The following is a 22,955-nucleotide window of genomic DNA, read 5'->3' as shown; positions in this document are numbered from 1 at the left end:
AAATAGAATTTTGAATGATTTATCTTCATCATTTCCCTACTCCACTCTAAATAATCAAACTTCACAAATCAACATCATCGTGGCCTTATCTGAGTTATGAATGCCATACTATAAATTAACATATTTTTGATATACATGACTGTTCAATATATGAGAAATATTGTCAAGATTTACTCACCCAAAGCTTTTTTTCTCCAAATTTAGTTTTTAAGTCCCATTCATGTCAAATGCAGTTCGTGCATTGTATTTTTCGTTTTCGATGTGTTCTCATTTGAATTATATATATATTATCATCTGATACATATATTATATACAGGATGATGGGTATATTTCGAGGACGAATGAGTAATGCTCTACTTTCTTTGATGTCCATCAGGTGAAAAAACTTATTTCGAATATTGAAAGCTCTGGAAGTAAATCTCATCAATTCCACTTATATACTCCAGAGTCATGTATATAAAAAACATCTCAGTTTATAGTTGAGTTATTCACTCGGTTATTCATAACTCAGATAAGTCCATGAGTATGTTGTGACGTTTGATTAGTTGAAATGGAATAGAAAAATAATGAAGAGGAATCGTTCGAAATTCTTCTTTTCAATTATTTCGTTCAAGATAACACAGCGAAAAATAACTGAAAGCAACACTTCCTTTGGGGGAGTTAAAAGAACCATGTACCTATACCCTGACTGGATGCAAATGCTTTTCACTTAATAGAGATGCATGAGCACACGTCTATCGCAATTGATATAATAATTTCAAGTACAATAATTCGAAATTCCAAAATGATACAATCATTTTATAGCATTTCATATATCTTTCAATAATTAGCTTTCATCGAATGTCGCCAAACTTTAGTCAATCAATATTATCAAATCGTTCACAGGATATAATTAATACAAATGAAATACAGGATCTCATTTCAATATGACTTTTTCATTGCTTATAGGAATCCTGGGGAACGATTTGAAAATAAGATGTAACCTTCTGATAGGCGGTAATAATGAATTGAATGAACATTTTATCGAAAAATGCAGAAAGAATATTAATAAGGTTAGAAAAAGTTAATTTGATTAGTCCGAATATTTTAATATTCCTTACTTACTCGAATGCAATGAGGATGAATAAAAAATTTTGAATAAAGTTGACAGGTACACTGACACGATTGGATATCTTCAGTAGCTTTGATTAAATATGGTGTTCATTTTTCATCTAAACTTCAGGCAAAACTGGAAAATTTCAGAATGCGTCCAAAGATCATTGAAAGAATTTTCGGAAAACCCTTACCTATCGAATTTATCGGAAAGGAAATTTCTGAAAATTTGGTAATTAATGCACAAGTTGGCTTAAAATAACAGCACATATTGACTGTTTGTAAGGAATCGGATTTTTTCAGATTCTTCAAGAACACTTTTCCGGTACTCCACTCTTTCAGTTGAACCATGCCTTCAGATAAGAATTTACTCATTTTTTATTACCTGAAAATTGTACTTTCTGAATAATTTTTATTTTGTATTTTTTCATATATATGTTTTAATTTGAAGGGAGTCAAGAGAATCAGATATTTATCAACAGAGAAGTTTTTCAGAAACTCCTGGATACACTAAAAATTTTCAAGTATGAAGACGATGGTCTAGCTAGAGATAAGATGATAAGTATAAAATTTTTCTAAGGCATGATGATGAAATCTCAGAAGTTTGCTCTGAATTCAGACGAAAACCATTTTACAATTAACATTAATGGACGTGAGACAAGTCAAAACGTGAATGACAAGCAACAGTTATTTGAGCAACCAGTTCAAATCGTTTATAATGATGGAAATATCTAATTTTTCACTCTGTTACTATAGAATCAGTTGCGTTTCAAAACGTCAATGAGTTCTGAAAACTGTAACTTAATATGTCAAAATTAAATAAAAAAAAAATTTCAACCATTTTATGACTTCAATATTTTCATATTTGAGTATGATAGAGAAAAAAATATTCCGACTTATCCAATTTTTTCATTCCATTTCAGTTTTTAATGAAGCAATTGCTCAATTTATTGCAATAATAATCGTAGTTGCTTTTAATGTATCGCCTATGAGAAAAATGATTCATGAGTTCAAAATATTCCTAGGGTTCTTTTTATACATGAAATATCTATTTTCAGAAGTTGATGATATATTGCTTTCTCGATTTATCGATTTTCGCAAATGATTTTCCAATATTGGCTAGAAGTCAGCGACATCTGATGAAGAACCATTTGATAAATTTCATGTTTAAAGGCTTCATCTGGAATTCTTTTTGCAGTGGTTCATGGAATTTTATTCAGTGAGAATTATGCATCGAGTCAATGATCATGGTTCAACTTAACTCTCATAAAGTCTAGGATGTTGGTTTGGAAAGATGTATTATTGCTAGGTATTCTGGAAAGAAATAATTTGGAAACAGACTTTTCAATAATTTATATTCATTATTTTTTCTTACTCTGACGTACGAGTAATACCTATAGCTAAAAATTTTTGGGCGTTCACAATGTGTGCGTGCGACAATATTGAAATTCTGTGATATTCAAGACTCTTCAGTAAGGAGCAGAACAGAAAAGTTGATAGCTATTTTACAATGATTTATAAGGCTTTCGATTATGTTAAGTTATGTGAATATTTTCGTGCAAATCAGATTCGTTTTACGTTAAAATTACGTCTAGAGTTATGGTTCAACTCCATTGGAAACGAGCACATACAAAGAAATATATTTTTACCAAATTCGTGTTCTCTTGAAATTTGAATTATTTTCATCGTTCTCTAATTTACTTTGTTGTTGATTTTTATAAAGTGTATATGTTTTCTTATATTTCGGTGCCTATGAACATGAAGAAAAGAGCTGTTATAACAATCCAAGAATTTGCAATGGCTAAAATGTTTGATGTATTTATTAAAAAATTTGTGGATGATGTGGTCCAGTATGAAAATAAAGTCTTCAGTCTATAAGAATGGAAGAGGAAGAGGGTTGATAACCCATTCTCCGCGAGTTAGATCTCTGCAATGCAATGGTTGGTTTATGTAGAATTAGTTAGTTACTAAGAACTAAGGCCTAAAGAAAGGGGCCAATCTAACCGGCAGGTGGCAAGCACGTCACCGCCAGTTGATTCATTGGTGTCGTGCAAATAGCATTTTTCGTTCACAGACTTTATATGATATAAAAATATTTATTTTTCAGTCCTGTCACCCAGTAAAAGATGGTATGATAAATGTGCACATAGTCCCTCATACACATGACGATGTTGGTTGGTTGAAGACTGTGGATCAGTACTATTATGGAAGTAAGTAAATATTTCACAACTATCAGGTTTCGAAGAAATTCTTTGGCCTCATAAAATTTCATTTTATCGATCATATCATTATATTGAACTCATTCAAGATTTGGTGGGAATCATATCATAAGAAAAGACGAAAAATATCTCCGAAACTCCTCGCTAGATATCGCCAAGGCTTCACATGATTTTCAAAGCTATTTCAGAGCCAAAATGTGCGAATAGTTCGAAGTGCTAACCTGGTTGCTTCTAAAAGCTCACTGCTATAATGAGCGAAACGTCATGTGAAATACCTGAAATACGCCTAACAAGAGCTCCTTAAGGTCCTAAACCTTAGAATAAATAAACGGTTGATTTCCAGCCGACAAATTCTTCATCAATATACAAGTTTTTGTGAACATTCGAAGATTCATTGACCAAGCCACTGCCCATTTTGTGATTAAGAGTAATGTAATGTTTTAATTACTCAAGCAGTGTCAAAGAAATATTCTTGTATTTTTTCCAATTTTTTTTTGTTTTCTTGCAATTTTCACTCAGAAGAGAGCATCTGACAAAAATTTGGTTCGGACTTCTTTTGTAGAGGAAAAAATTGACATAAAAATAATTCAAATGTTCCAAATGATTCAGCCACAATCGCCAAAATTGTGCTATTTTTATAACTCAGCTTGAAAAATGAAAAATTGACTTGCGACTTCCATATTATGTGTATTCAACTATATGTATAGGTATGCTTTCTTTATACTTATTGAACGCAATTTAGTTGCCTCAGTTCAATAAAGCAAAAATTACCTATTCTCTCTGATCCATATTCCACTTTAAAGGTATGCCATAAGAGTCTTATTCATATGAAAATAAAGAAACCGTATTCTCATTCAAATATAAACTTATATTATGTACAATAATACAAACAATATTCAGAGGTACATGCTTGCACGTTATTTTGGCACGATATTTTGGACATCTGCACCTGTAGAGTAAAATGAAAAAACCTCGGGAAAACGAAGTAGAATATACAGGACGAGCAAAATTCTTTAGGCACGAACTATAGCTCGAGAACTATAGCAGAACTATAGCAGCTAGAAGAAAACTGATAACTCATTTTCGAGCTCTTTTTTCCTTACTATACCAAATCTGAAAACAGATCCAGCCTAACGGTCATAGATTTTGAGTTATGAACGAAAATTGAGAAATTGTCATTTTCAATGAAGCTGATTTGCTTATTTGAACTCGTATTCGAAATCCGTTGTTACATTCTACAGGCACTTTTTTATAAGGAATTCCAATATGATATTAAGAAATTTTTCGATCCAGTCATTTTCGAGATACGAAAGGGATTTCTGATTTTTCAAATGTAAACTATAGTGGAAAGTTCTTTCATCTTGCTGCAATTTTTTTGCTGATTTCAAAAATGTATCACATGTTGCTATTCACATGCATGTTACACGTGAAAAAAATTCAATACTTTTTCCTGCTTTTCTATTCTTTGTTGAATTATAAGTAGGCTGGGTTACCATAGCAACCGTTGAATATGCATTATATTTTGTGAACCTGAGCCTCTATGATTGAAATCACGGATTAATTTGCCATCGTTTGTCCTCGCGATGTTTGGCATGCTTACCTTACGATGGTTCACAATTCGAACACTACCGTTGACAGAAGTACCTACCTATTTTTCATCATCTTACTTCTGTAAAAATTATAATTATAGATAGCTATCGTATTTTATTTATACTATTACTCTATTACTGACTCTTAAAGTTTCTTTCTTAAATAGAAAAACGCTAATTGAATAAATTTTCTTCTTTAATAATCAGACGAAAGTCTTTTACTCTCTTTGAAAGGATATCCATCTCGATATCGATATATAAAAGAAATAATTATTCGTCAGTAGGTGATTCCTATCGCAGAAGGTTGAGTTCACATAGGATTATGTGGAGTTCACGAACCATAATGCATTTTCAACGGTCGCTATGGTTACGCCAGCCTACTGAAAATTCAACAGTGAATCGAAAAGCACGAAAAAGTATTGCATTTTTACGTTATATTCATGTGAATAGCGACATATGATATATTTTTGAAATCAGCAAAAAAATTGCAGCAAGATGAAAGGACTCTCCACTATAGTTTACATTTGAAAAATCAGAAATCCCTGTCGTATCTCGAAAATGACTGGATCAAAAAATATATTGATATCATATTCGAATTCCTCATAAAAAAGTGCCTGTAGAATTTAACAACAGATTTCGAATACGAGTTCAAATAAGTGAGTTATTCAGCTTCATTAAAAATGACAATTTCTCAATGACAATTTTCGTTCATGACTCAAAATCTTTGAACGTTAGGCTGGAACTGTTTTCAGTTTTGGATTAGTCAAGAAAAAAGAGCTCGAGAATGTGCCGTCCATTTTTTTCTAGCTGCTATAGTTCTCGAGATCCCCTCAGTAGACAACGAATTTTGCCCACCCTATACAGCAAGAGAACCGAGTACTTGTCTGCATATACGCAGCCCAGGATGGATAGATCCGAACAAAAGTACTTACCGTTATTCGAATCAAATGACTTCTCCTTTTTTCTGAGACTGAGCATCAGCTTGGAACACTACCTTTCTACCCACTTTTTATAGGGAGCAAATTCCGCATAAAGTTTGTGCTATTCAAGCTTGTCTTGTACTAACTTAATAACTTAATACTTATTTTCTTGATTGAATATATGATATTTCTTACAGGTAAATCGTCCATACAGAAAGCCGGAGTACAATACATTCTCGATTCAGTTACCGATGCTCTTAAGAAGAATCCAGATCGAAGGTAAGGATGTTCGTTGTTCTAGTATTATATATGAAATCTTATTGTTTTGTTGGTGAGGTTAATTTACATTTTCATTAACAATATAAGTATTCTGATATTTTCATGAGTTACACAAGGGTTTCAATTGATGCGAAAAAATCTTACTGTCTTTCATATACTTTTTTCTTCAAAACCGCACTTTTGGTTTACATTTGATCCCACCCCAATTTTCTATGAAAATTGTTGGAGAATTCGTGGTACCATAGATCAACGTCAAGCTTCAACGAACAAATGGATTATGTATTACGACTCTGATAACCACATCAAATAAAGCCTATTTCAGGCTGAAGTATTATACCCTTCTGATCAATTATTTGCTCCCAATAGTTGGAGAATTGACGGAGTTACTAGGTAAATATCAACCTAGCAAGACCAAGTGGATGATGTTTATAAAAAATCTGATCACAGTGATCACACTATGATGTGAAGCAAATTTTGAGTTAAGTTCCACCCTAGTAAAATGTTTATTGCTCTCCAATTGTTTCAAAATCGCTGGTTCTACTTGTCCAACGTTAAAAAAGCACTACCAGACTTCAAATCGATGTTATGTTCACGAGGAATACACTCATGTCATTATGTTAGGCTTATATCAGCTAGTGTGATAAATTATCCTAAAACTAGCTTGAAATTACATGATTCGAGGCAAACCAAATTTCTCTGGCGTGAAAAATCAGCCTGAGGTTATTGTGTGATCAGATTCTTGATGTGAATGTATAGGAAAAATTAGAGCCTTTATTGAGCATTGAATTATGATGTGATCAGATACTCTGCTGGTACAATTTCTTTTGTATCCTTCATTCGAAGAGCTTTTAGGTTCTATTAACCTTCTTAGCCTTTATTTTGCTTATCCAGCAATTGGACAGTAAAAGTTTTTCACCAACTTGAGTTGGTCATGAAAACTAAATTATTATAACAAGGTGGTTCTGCTAGATTTCAAGGCTAATTAATATTCTTGAATTTTGCATAAATAAATAAAACTTCGAAACTTTTATGTGTGGCAGGTGCCAGTTTTAAAATTTTTATCTTTTGATGTTTTTCTGGCAACCAACTTTGGGCATGTTCAGAGCCTGTATTCTTCTGACTCCACTTCAGCAGTTACCCCTTCTTCTAGAGGAAATTAAAACCTTCAAAACATATGGTGTAATGAAAAAATATTAATTTTCAGATTCATCTACGTGGAAACTGCTTATTTCTGGAAATGGTGGATGAACCAACATGATCATGTCAAACATCAGTTCAAACGATATGTAAAAAGTGGCCAATTAGAATTCATCGGAGGAGCTTGGAGTATGAACGATGAAGCAACAACACATTATCAGTCGATCATCGATCAATTCACGTGGGGTTTGAGGTAAATATTTTCATCTTACGGCATGAATGAAATCAGAATCTCGATAATAACCAAACATGAAGACTTCCAAGAAAATTAATCATAATGTTGAAAATTCTGCAGATGTACGAAAGAAAATGTGCGTATGTTATTACGATTACCCTACAAGTATTTTTTTTTTCAGGAAACTAAATGAAACTTTCGGTGTATGTGGACGACCCAAACTAGGTTGGCAGATCGATCCTTTTGGGCACAGTAGGGAAATGGCTTCAATATTCGCTCAGTTAGGTTTCGATGGACTTCTCCTTGGCAGGATTGACTACCAGGATAAAAGCAACAGGTTCAAGACTCGTACACCTGAAGTTGTTTGGAAAGCAAGTGACAATTTGGGTGAGTCACAACGTGTTTTTTGCTATTATACAGTGTCTTGGTGAATGCCGCTGTCAAACTATCGTTAAAATTACATCTGTCCAATTAAATATAGTCAATTATCGTGGCAATCAATCTCTACATTTAAGGCGTTAGGAGCAAAAGTAGCCCAAGCTACAATTTTTCTGAAATTGCGAATTAACAGTTAAAACCGCCAACAAATTAATAAGAATTTGATTAGAACTCAAGCCACTTTTGCTATAAAAACGCCCCATTTGTTGGTACCATTCACCTGATCAGGTAGTGGAATGGAAATAAACATTGTACAAAAAATTTCACATACTATTCGCACAACTGAAAGAACAATATTTGTTTAATCTTATATTAAGTTTCTTGCTCTCACATTCAAAAGGGAAATTGAACAACTTTACGAATTACTGATATATCTTTATTCAAGATTAATGTGTTTCATACTAATCCAAATATAAGAACTGTAATGAATCCCAGTTTTCTGAAAAAATTTGAGTTCATTTTAGTGCATTCCTTGCATTTCACATTTCCGCCTTTGAAAATATTTAATTCTCAAATCTTCAGTGCATTCATTCCGCTAGGCAGAGTAAATGTAAAAAAACCGTTTATCTGTGGTTAACGTTGTTTTTCTTGCATGCCGTTGAAGATTTTGACGTTTTTCTGATGTTGATATGCGATAAACCGGAGCTGACGACGTTTTTCACTTGGGGGGATTTGCCTATAAAAGCAGATATTTCCCCGCGACGGTCTCTTTTGTCACTTGACTCTCTTTGTCTCTTTACGCTCTTTACTTTCTTTTCTCTTGTCTCTGCGATTCTCCTTTGATTGTGTGCACGACGAGCTGTTCAACGAATTTAGAATAAATTTTGTTATACGGGGGTAGTGCTCTTAGAAATTAATTTTTATTTTTCGTTTTCCGCGAGTGCCTTGAATAAAGGAGGTAGGTCCCCGTCTATACCGTTCAGTTTCTTTATTAGACCTACACCGGTTGTTTCTTTGACACTGCTGTACTGTATCGCCTTCTGTTATTTTTTTTTTGTCGTACTTTACCCTGTTTCGCGAGTCTGACTTTTCCCTTCGCTATCAGTCATGGTGCGTAAGCCTTTGGGGTAGTGAAGAGGAAGTCCCGTCAACCCCCCTGTTCGCGTTCCCGCGTCGTAAGTGTTGAAATAGAAATCTCTTCTGTTCTATCAGTCATGGTGCGTAAGCCCTTGGGGTAGAGAATAAGAGATACCGCTCGTTCTCAGTGAAATCCCGTAGTTGCGCTCAAAATAGACCTTTTCTTCGCTATCAGTCATAGAGCGTAGCGAATAAAAGTCTCTAGTAGATCCGCCCTGGTTGTGTTTCTTTCATTTCTGGAGAAATACAATTAATTTCACCCCGATACCGTATAGCAAGTCATTTCACTTCGCGAGGTTATCCTTAGTATCCATTTCGTCAGTTCTGGTTGGCGCATTTTATTGAACAACCTTTGATTTTCCACTGTACCCGGTATAAACTTTAAAAAGTGCTCGTGATCGGATCGAATTTATGTTTGCTGATCGATTCGCTCATATTTCATACCCACACATATCTCCGTTATACATATAATCAGTTTCCGAAGGTGTGAATAAACTAGTACCTACATAATTTGATTTTGACTACTTCGTTATCGCTACCACCCTAGATAACAGCGAACTCTGTCTCCGACTGGCAGCTACTCTGGAAGGTTTGCTATTCTTCCTAGTGAAAAGAATAGCTGGCGCTCGAGCTAAGGTTTCGCCGAGGAAACCACGTTACAGAACAAAACAAAAATCACTATATCTCGATCGTTATAAATCTTTATTCACTTCAAGAACGGCATGCTCCGGCTGAAGGAGCAAAATCAGAGCTGAAATAAGCAAGACATGTTTTATGGCAAACAATAAAGCCGATTTAGCTTTGTAAATATTGATTATCCCTAGAGACATTTCAAGAAAAAGCTCCTTATCAGTCCCCTCCAGGAAGAATATTTCCACTCGACTCTACACAACTCAAGTAAAGTTTTAAAGTTAAACACAATTGTTCAGATGATAAATTCCGTGGACATATTTGAAAGAAGAAGATGATCATAAATTCAGCTATTACCGTCTTTCACTGAACGCTTCCAATACACATAGGACATTAAGGTCGCTTTGACCTGTAACCTCTTTTTTAAACTATAACTAAGTATTTCTAACAAGGCACAAATTGTAGAACTCGATAATAAACAGAAGTATCTAAAATACAACTTCTAAATCTAACGATTTTCTTTTTTGTTTCAGGAGATGCAGCAAATCTATTCACAGGAGTAATGTACAACACTTACAGTCCACCAAGTGGATTTTGTTTCGACGTTTTGTGTTCTGACGAACCTATTATAGACGATCCTCACAGTCCAGACTACAACGTTGACCGAAGGGTATGATCTTCTTTTTTTTAATACGCATTTTTGGGTGAAAACTTTTTTCGACTAAATATGGGAAATCAAAGATGAATTAGTCTAATTAACTGAAAGACAGAACACAAACCAACTGAGTCCATTAATTACAGGTTGTTGTTAAAGTTGATTTTTTGTTTCAACAAAAGGTAGAACTGGTAGAACAAAACCAAAAAATCATTGATAAAATACACTGTCCCAAAAATTAAGTGAATATTCGAAAAAAACTCACTTTTTGCACTTGAAACAGGATTTCAGTATTGCTCTACATAATATGTAAATTATACCTGGCTCAATTAGAAAAAATTATATGAAATTCATTTCTGGTAGGTATATATGTGCGGTCGGTGTGTGCGATAATGGTCTACTGCAAACTGCAACTCATCTAGTAAAGTTTACTATCAATTTCATCGGTTCTCAATGCAGTAATTCGAAGTGGACATCAAGTTTCTGAACCTATAAACGTGAATTGAAGTAGAAATGTTCATTTATTTTGGTAACGTCAAAAAGAAGCAGTTTCCAGCTTATAATAATCCGTAATTTATACTTCAAATGAACTAAATGATCAGTCTCTTGAGTATTTGTAGATACTCAGCTGAGAAAAAAAGAGTTTGCTGATTTTATGTACAGAATTCAAGGTTCTTGTTTGTTGATTATGGTAAGAAAATAAAAGAAGGCAAGTTTACCGGGATGGCTTCCTTCCTTCTATCTTAAAATATTCAAAATAATGATTGGGATCGCGATGAAAAAATAATAATTTGAATAGGAAAAGATCGAAGATAGAGAGGGTGCTGCCTATGTCCTCTGCTTCTTGAAGATGTCATTCAATAAAAAAATTCACAATTGAGATCGCAATCGAGTTGTGAAATCACAACAATGTTGGTTTCTTCCTAGACACATACCATCTCTGATAGCATTGATAATATTATCAATCGACATCTGTTGATGTAATTTTTTTCTGGGTGCATTAATCTCTTCATTGAAAAAAAAAGAAATCTTTCATGAAAACTCTTTCTCAGAAGAATTTCCTATAAATTACATCATACATGTCTACACTGAAAACCGCTTTGGTCCCCAAACACTTCTTCCTCGGGAGTTTTCAAAAAGGTTACGAAAAACGACGGAAAATTGTTCCTTGTTGCCTTAACCAGAGCTACAACATTTTTTCGTTCCCACTCTTACACACTACCCAGAATTAGAACGTTCAACGAAACAAGGTGATGATTATTCAAGAGATCAATTTGGTTCTGTTGTAAATATCACAGCATTCATGAAATTTTAACTTTAATTCACGATCCAGACGTTAAACAATTTCAGTGGAATTCTCCATGAAAACCATGAAATAATTCATAATTTATAATGATGATCAGGTTGATGAGTTCTTCGCCTATGCTAAAAATGTATCCCGAAACTACTCTACAAGTAATATCATCATCACAATGGGGGAAGATTTCACTTATCAAGATGCCAACACCTGGTTCAAAAACTTGGATAAGTTAATCCAGTGAGTTTTCATTTTGAACAATGGAATGCTTCGGAATGCCACATTTAGCAGATTCATTTTGCATGAAGTCATCTGTCATAATGCACGAAATCGTACCTTTTCGTTATATAAGGTGAATCAAATAAAAAGTATTTAGGGATATAGTAACGGAACACCAGGTAATAAGTGGTATTTGTCTAATGAACTAACGTCATTAAGAGCGCTGTAACTCTTAAAATTTGCCTACCGAAAATTGTGATTCGAAGTTGATGCAAAAATCTACATACTACTAGAACTAGAGCTCTCAGAAAGTAAGAAGTTGGATATATTTCCAAACAGTGAAAGTTAAAGGGCACTTATGAGCCTATACAAATTCTCACCTTCTACATATATGTGTACATACAAAAATTGCTTAAGATTTAGATTTTGTTATTGAATAAATTGAAACGATTTACCCAGGTGGAGGACTTCTTGGAAAACGCAAAAGAAATGTCCAACTTTTACACTACAGATAACGTTTTGATAACGATGGGTGGGGATTTCAATTATATGGACTCCGAAACTTGGTTCAAAAATATGGATAAACTAATCAGGTGTGTATTTCTTCAAGGTTGACAATTTTCTCAATATGTCTCGGCAGATGAGAGAACGATACAGTACTGACAATATTGTTGTTACTATGGGTGATGATTTCAACTATCAAGATGCCAACACTTGGTTTACCAATTTAGACAAACTGATTCAGTAAGTTTCAATCATCGATTGAAAATTCAGTGACGAAATTATTTTATTCACAAGATATGTTATAAACAATAGGAATATTTTAAGAGTAGAACTTGTAAGCCAGTATATTCGCTTATGCGGACAACCTCACCTATGTCTACTAATTATGACTTCTGCCTATGATTTTTAGATTACCAATTACCTTATTTTCCTCTATCTGTGAATTATACTTTCTCTGGTTCATATAAACGTATCCTCAAAAAAAATTCTTCATCAAGTCGGCTGGGAAACTTCGATTCGAAGATTGATGACGTTTCTCAGAAAGTAATGGCTAACATTGAATTTTATGGTAATCTTTCAAATTTGAAGTTCAAAGAACCCAACTCTTGAAACTATGATATGTTGGACGCTATCTAATGAATATTTGAACATTTTGTAAAATAAAATTATTCCTCATATTTTCTCCTATGATGCGCCGTTTTCGAGTAATTTGATGCTCAAAAATAAAAAAGTATCTGTGAAATTAGAAAAATTGGGTACTTTGGCTGTTTAAAAGATCCTCAGATGTGTAGTGTCACAGATTAAGCTAGATATTCTGAAGGTTATTTTGTTTTTCCAGAGGTGGCACAATTCATTATGAAAATTTAAACTGCCATATATTTGGGCCAAGTCAGAAAAAATGGAACTGGAAAAAAGTTTTTTGATTTAAGGAATCGACCATTGAAATACTTGTATGAGTCGAAGACTTACCCTGTAGATACTTCTCAATAAAGAATTATTTTCACTTCAATCTACGATATGAATGAAAAGTGAAAAACTTCGTCCGAGGAGCAGGTACAATGCTCCAAATTCCTCTTGAGAAATGAATTTTTCCAGAGGTGCCAAAATTTAGCCATGCACTAAGCAATTTACTCAAAACACTAGTAATGCTAGGTAATCCACCTTGTGCGAAAATTCACTCTGACCGGCCGATTCGTCTAAGAAAATATAATGAAATGATTTTCATAAATACTGAAGCCAAAAACATCATTCCTTGAGCAGATCGATGTTGAACACCCCTTTCTGTCATCGCTGCCCACCTAACTGACGTTAACCTGTGGAAAGAGTGTCTCTTCTCACCCTTTTTTTTTGACTAACTATGAACAGTTTTTAGAACGCTTTCAATTGGTTGGTTTCGAACATGTGCATTGTGACGTCAAAGGCTATAGTTTTCTAACTTAAGTCATTTTGAACTAACATTTGCATTCTCGCAACTAACACGTAGTCGATGGGGTAACAGCTTAACAGTTCTGCTCTTAGACTCAACCATAAAAAGAGTAATTAAAAAACTCTAGTACGTAAAAGCTCACTTTTCACAAAAAAACTTCCATATCATGTGAAAGTCATATAGATATGTTATATTCAACAATAAAAACTGGCAAGCACACATGTACATGCAATTCCAACATGAAGAATCCCAAAATTTTCTATAAGTTAAAAATGTGTCGTCACTGAATCTTCGATTGATTGCTGCGAATTGGAAAAAGAATCGTACAGTCTATTTTTAGCATCCTTCAATCATAATTGTCATACGAATTATTCAAGACTAGTTGAACTTAAAACACATTATACGATTTTCACAAAAATAAGTTTTTAAACCACGATATGCGTTTCGCTATCACAAAAGAAAGCAGGGATAATCTGTTTTAAGTTCCATTATGGATTTTCATTAAGTTGGGCCACATCAATCCAATTCAATTTCGATTGTCATACGAATTAAAGTAAGCGTCCACAGTGCTTATGCAACTCGAGGATCACAGTTCTAAAAAACTTCACTTTTGAGTTCAAAATTGTTACATATAGTAAAATCGTGTAAAATTTGCCTGCGCAATAATGTGTAGCACAGGTTTCATTCAAGTGTTTTTTGACGAATGAAAACGAATTTTCAAATTTGACCCTGTATATCAGAATCTAGAACTAGATATTACACATATGGGGGTTTTTTCGTGATCCTCCAAGGCCCAGTTTCACAATCATTGGTAAGTAGTACTGGTTTGTTAACCACTACCTGTGGGTTAACCCAAGGTTTAAAAACCCGCTCGTTTCAGAAAAAAAAATGAGTGATGGTTATTTGACCATCGGTTAAAATTTTTTTCTGAGGGTTGGTAATGTTTTTCGTGTACGATAGATCAACTTTTGGGCAAATATTAACTTCCTCTTTGTTTTGGGTTATTTATGAGTGACATTTCGTAATTCTGTGAAACAAGAACTTCGGAATATAGAAAATGTTATGAATATTACAGAAAACAAATAAAACGTATACGTACCGTACGGATGTTTGTTTGATGTTCTATGCCGATTTGAGTTTCATAATCGAAGGTAATTTTTCGTTTGGATTTGGTTTGAGTGATGCTGAAGCGGTAAATATTCTTCGTTTTTTCTTGTGCGAAATGAAAAAAACAGTGCAACTGTGCTGGACCAGAAGACATTATTAGTTTATTAAAAAATTCAACAAAATTAAGTTTTGCATTTATAACTTGAAGTTCCTTTAATAATTTATATCTATCTATGACGTGTTCTCCTCAACAATTCTTCAGAAGCTTTTTTTAATTGATTATTTAAATTTGAATTGAAACGCTTTGATTCATTTGAAAAATTTCATCACTCTAATTGATCAAATTTGCATAATAACTATTCATAAGATTCAGTTTAGTTCTATTATTAGACAGAAATTCTTGATTCCCTATAGGGAACACAGCAACATTTTGATATAAATTCATTGCTTCTTCTTCTCATAGTCGTAGTCATTTGCATTACAAGTTATGTTATGTGAAAAAACTGTGAACTTAATCCTTGCTTGTATAGTATCTATACTTTTAATATTCTCATTGAAGGAGCTGAGAATCTTCGCTTCCAAATGCCCCCTTTTTCACTGTATTTCTTGTTCTTATCAGTGATTTTTTGCGCTTCATTTTGAACTTCCCGTAAAGGAGTAATTGAGTTAGGCTTCACAGGATACCCACTGTCTCTTATAATTAGGCTATCCTCAAAATCACATCTTTCAAACCTATTTCAATACGTGTGAATCATAGGCTGAACTTGGCCATCTTACCACTATGTTTATAAATTTTAGATATGCGTCTGCCACTGATTGAAAATATCAGCATTTTCGCCACCAGGAGACTGTTTTTTTACAGACGCCTAGTCTATTTCTCCAATACATCTCAGAAAAAAAGCACACTAAAAAATTTCCGCCTAACTTCTCATATTTTATCATCATGTGGTATATATGTATATAGTTAGGTCTTGGTGATACAAGGGCACTTCTTGCTGTAGCCTTGCTCACAGCTTCAAAATCACCTGCAATTCTTAGAAATGACCGCTGAAATATTTCTGAAATGCAGATCGACATATTCCTCAAAATAATTCCTCCTAGCTCCAAATCTTCTGGGCCTAACTGTTTCCTCATCACAACTATGAGTATTCACATCATAATCGTCCTCGATGTTCATACATAATAACTAATAAACACCCAATACACGTGAAACGCTTCCTAACCAGTATCCAGTAATCTCGAAGAAATGCTGAATTGTCTCTGACAGAACTCAAAATATGTTATCTATGCAGAAATGCATACGCCACGAAAATTCTATGTCCAGGTAACTCTTAGTTAACTTATGAAATTTCCGGGGTTAAGTCAACAACAAGTTAACTTTAGATCAAACGATAAACCACACTTTGTGAAACAAAATTTTTGATTTAACCACTGGTCACTACATAACTTTGGGTTAACCATATTTTGTGAAACTGGGCCTAAGTGTTCTCTATCTCGCATTAAAATGTCTTAACCGGGACACCTGTATGCAGTGAACTCTAAAAGAAGTTCACTGCCTATATGTTAGCATTAGATCTGTTAATATTTTACTGGACGCACTTAGGAGTACAAAATGCTATACTATACAAAGCATTCTAAAATCTTTGCGGAACTGCGGACGCTTAACTCAAAGGTTTCTTTTGCTGACTGGGTTTTTTCATTGTTTAATTAGATATTGCTATCTTGAATCATACCATTGAGTATTAGTTCAACGTCTCAAGGATAATAGTCAAAATACTTTGAAGAATTTTTATTTTCTCAGTATATTTGGATGATAGTTTAATGTCTGAATTATAATAATATGAAAATACTTTTTTCAGAATTCAATTCCTGTCTGCATGCCGTAAAAAAAATTTCATATTTCTCAATATAGTCCCTTTTTTAGGGACTTGTTAAATGCATAATTTAATGTTTAATGCTTTGCTATCAAACTACATTATCAAGAAAAACAGCCAGTAGTTGCATGATTAGTACCGTACATGAATAAAAAATTTTCATTGAATCGTCATAATATCATTTTTCAGCTATGCAAATCTGAGACAGCAAAATGGTTCGCAATTTAATTTGATTTATTCAACTCCTTCATGTTATGTGAAAGCTGTACACGATGAGGCAGAAAAGAAGGGAATGAAGTGGAAAACGAAATCTGACGATTACTTCCCTTACTCTTCTGATCCACATTCTTTCTGGACCGGATACTTCACCTCGAGACCAACGATCAAGAGATTTGAAAGAATCGGAAACAATTTCTTGCAAGTAAGTAATTTTTTTTTCAAATAAATGGATGAGCTTTGAAATAATGATTTGTTTCAGTTGAGTTAAAGATTTATTCGTTGTAGTGAAACTCAATTTAAATTCGAAATTTTTTTTTGATAATTTTTTCATGAATACTCCTCGAAATATATGCAACTTACTGAAATAATAAAGTGGAAGTGGAAAAAATTTTAAATGGAAAAGAGAGTGTTGTTTCCCAAAATTGCAGAGCTCAGCATGTCACTCATTCTCTTTCTTCTTTGAATACTATAATATCATGAGAGCCATAATAACAGTGGCAATATATTGAATAATTTATTTCTTCCAAGGTCTGCAAACAACTATATGTACTGGCTGATTTAGGACCTGAGGATCAAGTAGATCTCAACTCCTTGAGACAAGCCATGGGGGTTATGCAACATCACGATGCCATCACCGGAACTGAAAAAGAGCATGTGGCACACGACTATGCCAGAATCCTTACCGAAGCAATTAAAGAGTGTGAAATTATTTCATCTAAAGCTCTGAAGTAAGTTATCATGTAATGACGCACAAAGTTTCTGTTCCCTTTAAATGGAATAATATGACATGTATTAGGAGACATAGAAATGTACGATTCATAATCTCAAGATACGTTTGATTACTTCCCTAACATAATATTCTTGATTTTGGGTGAAAATACTTTTTTTTTATTTCAGTAAACTAGTCGAAAGCCAACCATCGGAAGATGTGAATATTGAATTTTCTTCCTGTCCTTTGAGCAACGTCAGTTCCTGTCCGTTTACCGAAAATACTGAAAATTTCACAGTCACAGTCTATAATCCACTAAGCCGACCAGTAACACACTTTGTCAGATTTCCAGTGCTAGGCGAAGCATATCAAATCACAGATGATGCAGGTCAGAATAATAGTTATTTATGTACCAAGGACGAAAAATTGTCTGTTATAGTTGAGCCTGCAAACTGATAGCTGAGGCGCAGCCGAAGCTAGCAAGCAGGTCAGACCATATAAGGTTTTTTGCGGAGGTGATTTCTACATTTTTCGTCGACTCTACAACCACATACTTAATTCACTCGTAAAACGTAGTAGATTTCGTAAAGAATTAATTTGAAAACAGCAAATGGCAGTTGTTTTCACAGGGACACTCACATATGTGTCTATCAAATCCTGTATTTACGGAATTGTTTCCATGTGTCGGGCTTATTTGTATCTTTGTGACGAACAGCGGACGAAAAGAGTTTACGAACGAAAAGTGTCTGATGCTGACGAATAATACCTTTAATAATAGAAGACTTTTCGTTCAGGAATTAGTACATGAATGTCATTTTTTTGATTAGGTCGGCAAAAAAAAATTTTTTTTTAACCAAAATTAAACTTCGGTTTTGAAATATTACAGCGATTTCGCTGTAATATCTTTCAGAAGATACATAATTGTATTTAATCATTTTTAAAAACAAGCTCAGAATTGAAGAATCTATAAAATTTTCTGTTACCTTTAGGACCTTTGTGAATATAACTCTGAAACTTTGGTCACAAAAAAACTAAAATTCCCGGCTTGTTTTTACAAACAATCGAATATAGGTGTATAATTTTGGTCCACTTCATCAACTGAGAAACGAGAGGTGCCTGAAACAGTGATACTTTCCAATTTGACACTGAGCTATAATTGAAATTCTGCTAGCATCACTTTCGATTTAATGAGAAAGTAGCATACTATCGCGAAAACCACAATCCTCTATGTATAAATCCAAAGTTGGTATCGTTTCCGGTAAAACCGGAAGTCGAACGAATCTGAAATTTTGTGCTTGAGTCTTTCTTTGAAATATATTCTAACGAGTAAATCACCCTATTTCTAACGAGAACTTGAAACACTTGCCAATGAATCGCTTAATTTCTCTAGTGTTGAGGTCTAGTTAGTTCCGTTTCTTACAGATGTTAGATGTTTAACCTGAGCAGCATTCTCTTTTATTTTTATTTTTTCATGCAATCACTCAACAGATTCAAATGTTCTTGGAGATTGAGGTTTGCTCAAAAATAATGGATATTGATTGAAACAAAACAAAAACAAAGGTCAGTGACAGATCATTTATTTCGTTCTCACGCTCATGCCATTATTTGGGCTAAATGGTTTTAATTAACTTAGGATCGTCTATGATGCTTGCAATCAATCTCTTTTGTAGGTCCAGTGGAAAATAATTTGAAGGTTTATTGAGGGATAGACGTTTCTGGTAAACTAAAAAGAATTATTTAGTTCTGAAAATTGTCATAATATGACAACGCACTAAAACTGGCTAATTATATTCATTGTTGTGCAACCTCCGGTTGAACCTATATTTATTATTATTGATGACTCAGATTCCCCAATATTTTCGACGACTTCTTTGCTAAGAACCATCTTCATATTCTTACTTGTTTTTGAAATAATTTTATAATTCTGAAATGTTATATATATATTAGACCGTCCATCTCAATCCTACAGATTTTCTGGCCAAATGCAATCCAATAAAATCGTGCACTTCTTCTTGTTCTAGATCCACTTGGTGAACTCTGTTTGTTGTGAATGGTCAGTTGACAAAATTAGTTGAAACAATAATATGATTTCATAGGCATGGAGAGGCAATTTTTCAGATAAAATACACTTATAAGTTGAATGTTTAATTCTTGTGTAGGACAAGGAACAGATATTCTGGATGTTTTTAAAATTCAGAAAACAAATCTTCCATATGAATTTTAATAACTAATTTTTTTGCCAAAGTTACGAAAAATGATTTACTTTACTACTAGTGCCGAAGTTAGCAACAAAATCATACAACATTTGCTCTATACTTTCAGGTGTTCCTGTTGAAACCCAACTTGTACCCATTGCCGAATTCGTTCTCTCCATTCCTGGAAGAAAAAGTGAAGCTGTTGCAGATCTAGTATTCCAAGCCATTGATATACCACCACTTGGATTCAAATCTTACAACGTTCAAGCCGTAAAAAGAGTAGTGGAAACAAAAATTAAGGAAACAAACACAGACTATAACAATGTACGTACTTTAGATAGCTTTGTATGTCTTCGATTTGGTCATATGAGTGATATAGAATATAGAACACCCAATTTTAATGAATTTATTAGAAAGTATATTTAAGTCAGGATAAGGAATGATCGATTTTTCAACCATATCTATACAGTGGTTCTTTTGTTATCATCAGTTCTCACGATAAAATGAAAACGTCGTACAATGAGTGGTGAACAGCTGTTTCAATCATGCCCAGAGTGAGAAAACGAGAAAATCAACAGATCAACTATTCACAGAAGTGAATATTCAGTAGTGGGTTGTTGTCGGGTATGAAATCAAGAATTCTATACACAAAGAGCTAGAGGTGCAAGAATTGTCAGAAGAGAATACTCACTTAAAAATCGCAGCCTTAGGCTTTTGGCTTTACGGGACCGCCTCACGTCCACAAGATCAATTGCGGACTAATTGTTGAAAGATGGCAGTCAAATGACAATTCACATTGTTTATCGCCATTAATCGTACCATCCTTAGTTTGTCCTATCTCTTACTCCTAGGCATCGAAGTGCACGACTGTTTTATGCAGAGAACAGCTGAACTCCAGGTTCTCTGTGAACACGCATGATGTCCGTGTAAGGGTAAAAAGGCGGCGGTAAAAGACCAGATCCTCAGTTTTGAGTGCAAAGTCATAAGCTGTACACTGCTAGAATTATGTTAACGTAGACTATATGACCTATGGAAAAAGGTAACCTTTGGTATCCATCCAGAAGAAACATGAAGTGTCCAACCCAATTGTCCATCAAGGTAATGCACGACCGTATGTGGTCAGAATTACGTTGGGTCTCAATCAAGTCGATTTCTTGCCTAGGTCCCATAGAACACGTCTGTGATATTATGGCAGGAAGATTACTCGGTTTACCTCATCCTGAAAGGAAAACGACCATCTTATTAGCAGTAAATGGAGAAGTGTTTCTGAGTGCATAAGACATCGTGAAGGTCCAGCAATTTTTCCATTTTTTCTACGGTTGGATGCTTCTCAAATTTTAAGATTCATGTATACAAAAAAATTGTAATAAATTCATTTCATACTATGGTTGTTCTGTTTTCTACGTCTCTTATAGATATATTTCGAAAGCCCAGTCCAACGGTCACAGGAAAAAGCCTGTTTTCTCAGTTTTCTAGCTCTTAATGGCGTCAATGATTAAGATGCATGAATCCTCAAAAAAGTAATTGCGCGATAATCCGATGTGAGATATTATGGGTGAATCCATCTGACCACCAATAATTGTGTGTCATATAGGAATATCGTTTTTCCTAATGAATTCGGTTATTTCGAAGTTTTTCAAAATTTGGATTGCATTCCTAACGTTATAACCACAATATAAGAATATAATTCATCAATGCCGAAATGCTTTTTCAACTTTTGTCATTTCTACGATTGTGTGAATTGTTACTATCGATTCATTTTTCAGGATGTGAAGCTGGAAATTGATGAATCAACTGGATTGATTTCGTCCGTTACAATGAACAATATCACAACGCCACTCACACAAGAGTTCCTCTTCTACGAGGGATATGTTGGAAACAACGAAGTATTCGAGAATAGATCTTCCGGAGCTTATATTTTCCGACCCAAAAATAATACTCCTACTGTAGCTACAAACAGAGTCAACTCTACAATTTTCAAGGGCAATTTGGTCACAGAAATTCATCAGAAATTCAACGACTGGATTGGTCAAATCGTGCGATTGTACAAGGGCGAGAATTTGATTGAGTTCGATTGGGTAGTTGGACCTCTTCCTTCCAAGTGAGTATGAATATTTCGATAAGAGTTGGAATTCATTCTTGAAAAATTTCCTTGCTGGAGGTTCGAGCCACGTGATAAAAAGTATCGATAGAAAAACAAGAAGGTTGGTCACTGAGATGAGACAGAGCAACTGAGGCAGGCATCTTCGGCGATTTCTTTTGAAAATACATACAAAGTGGTAGTACGCTGCATTATCAGCTATGATTTTTTGGTATGTGGGACAAGGGGAGCATGGCAGTTTCTTCCGAATAGTTATCTATCTATACAAAACATTCTGCGATACTTCGCCTTCTTCTTCTTGGACTGCCTATCCACCTCAATGGGTTTTAGTGACCACATGATCAAATATCCCTCTATTCCTGCGTGTACCGAGGCGTGTACTGAATTTCTGTATTTCCACCCATTTGGCCAGCCTTTCTTCTGACATTCCCCTACACATGATCTCTCCAAAACCTCCTCCGAACTCTGACCCATCTGACGACATCCTCTATCTCCAGTTCCTCCTTCATCTCCGAACTCTTCACATGGTATCTGGCTGTCACTTCCTTGATACCTACATCTTAATATTCTCATCTCTGTTCTTGTCATCATTCTCTTAGTGGTCGATGTATCTGCCCTCGGCACTATATGTGAGTACTGGCCTTACACATGCGTTGCATATAAGCGTCTTAGTCTTGTGGGTCATGGTTTTGTTCGTACAGACAATATTTCAGGCAGCCTGCTGACTTTGCTGCTTTGTGAGCCTGTGCTCGAACTCCTTCCGCAACGCTTCGCTCACTGGACATTAGTTCATCTAGGTAATTGAATCTTGACACCTGTTCTATTACATTGTCATATATCGTCACTATACATCGAAGGTTTTTTGGCGTTAACCAAAGCTTTGGATTTATCACAGATGATACTTGACTAGTTTGTTCGCGGATCTTTCGAACTCACACATAAGGCGTCGTAGATCGTCTTAATATTCTGCCGTCAGGGCTCCATCATCTGCAAAGCCCAAGATATTGAGAGAGAAGACTCCCATTTTATAGCC

At 34.5% G+C, this 22,955-nt stretch overlaps 1 protein-coding gene across 6 annotated transcripts in view; it reads left to right on the top strand.

The window, feature by feature from the left end:
• LOC123310708 (lysosomal alpha-mannosidase) overlaps positions 1-22,955 on the top strand; it is a 41,313-nt gene that overhangs the window by 11,946 nt on the left and 6,412 nt on the right. For 4 of the 6 annotated variants that reach the window (XM_044894362.1, XM_044894354.1, XM_044894339.1 and 1 more), the window contains 11 exons: positions 3,200-3,302; positions 6,018-6,099; positions 7,304-7,489; positions 7,653-7,858; positions 10,150-10,286; positions 12,247-12,380; positions 16,888-17,119; positions 17,446-17,645; positions 17,815-18,014; positions 19,949-20,145; positions 21,588-21,922. In XM_044894362.1, the coding sequence (XP_044750297.1) occupies positions 3,200-3,302; positions 6,018-6,099; positions 7,304-7,489; positions 7,653-7,858; positions 10,150-10,286; positions 12,247-12,380; positions 16,888-17,119; positions 17,446-17,645; positions 17,815-18,014; positions 19,949-20,145; positions 21,588-21,922 (2,012 nt within the window). The other 2 variants (XM_044894347.1, XM_044894330.1) reach the window with 2 other exon arrangements.

This window comes from Coccinella septempunctata, chromosome 1 (genome assembly GCF_907165205.1).
Source record: "Coccinella septempunctata chromosome 1, icCocSept1.1, whole genome shotgun sequence".
In the NCBI taxonomy this organism is placed as follows: Eukaryota; Metazoa; Arthropoda; class Insecta; order Coleoptera; family Coccinellidae; genus Coccinella; species Coccinella septempunctata.
This window is presented reverse-complemented; position numbering and strand designations above follow the sequence as displayed.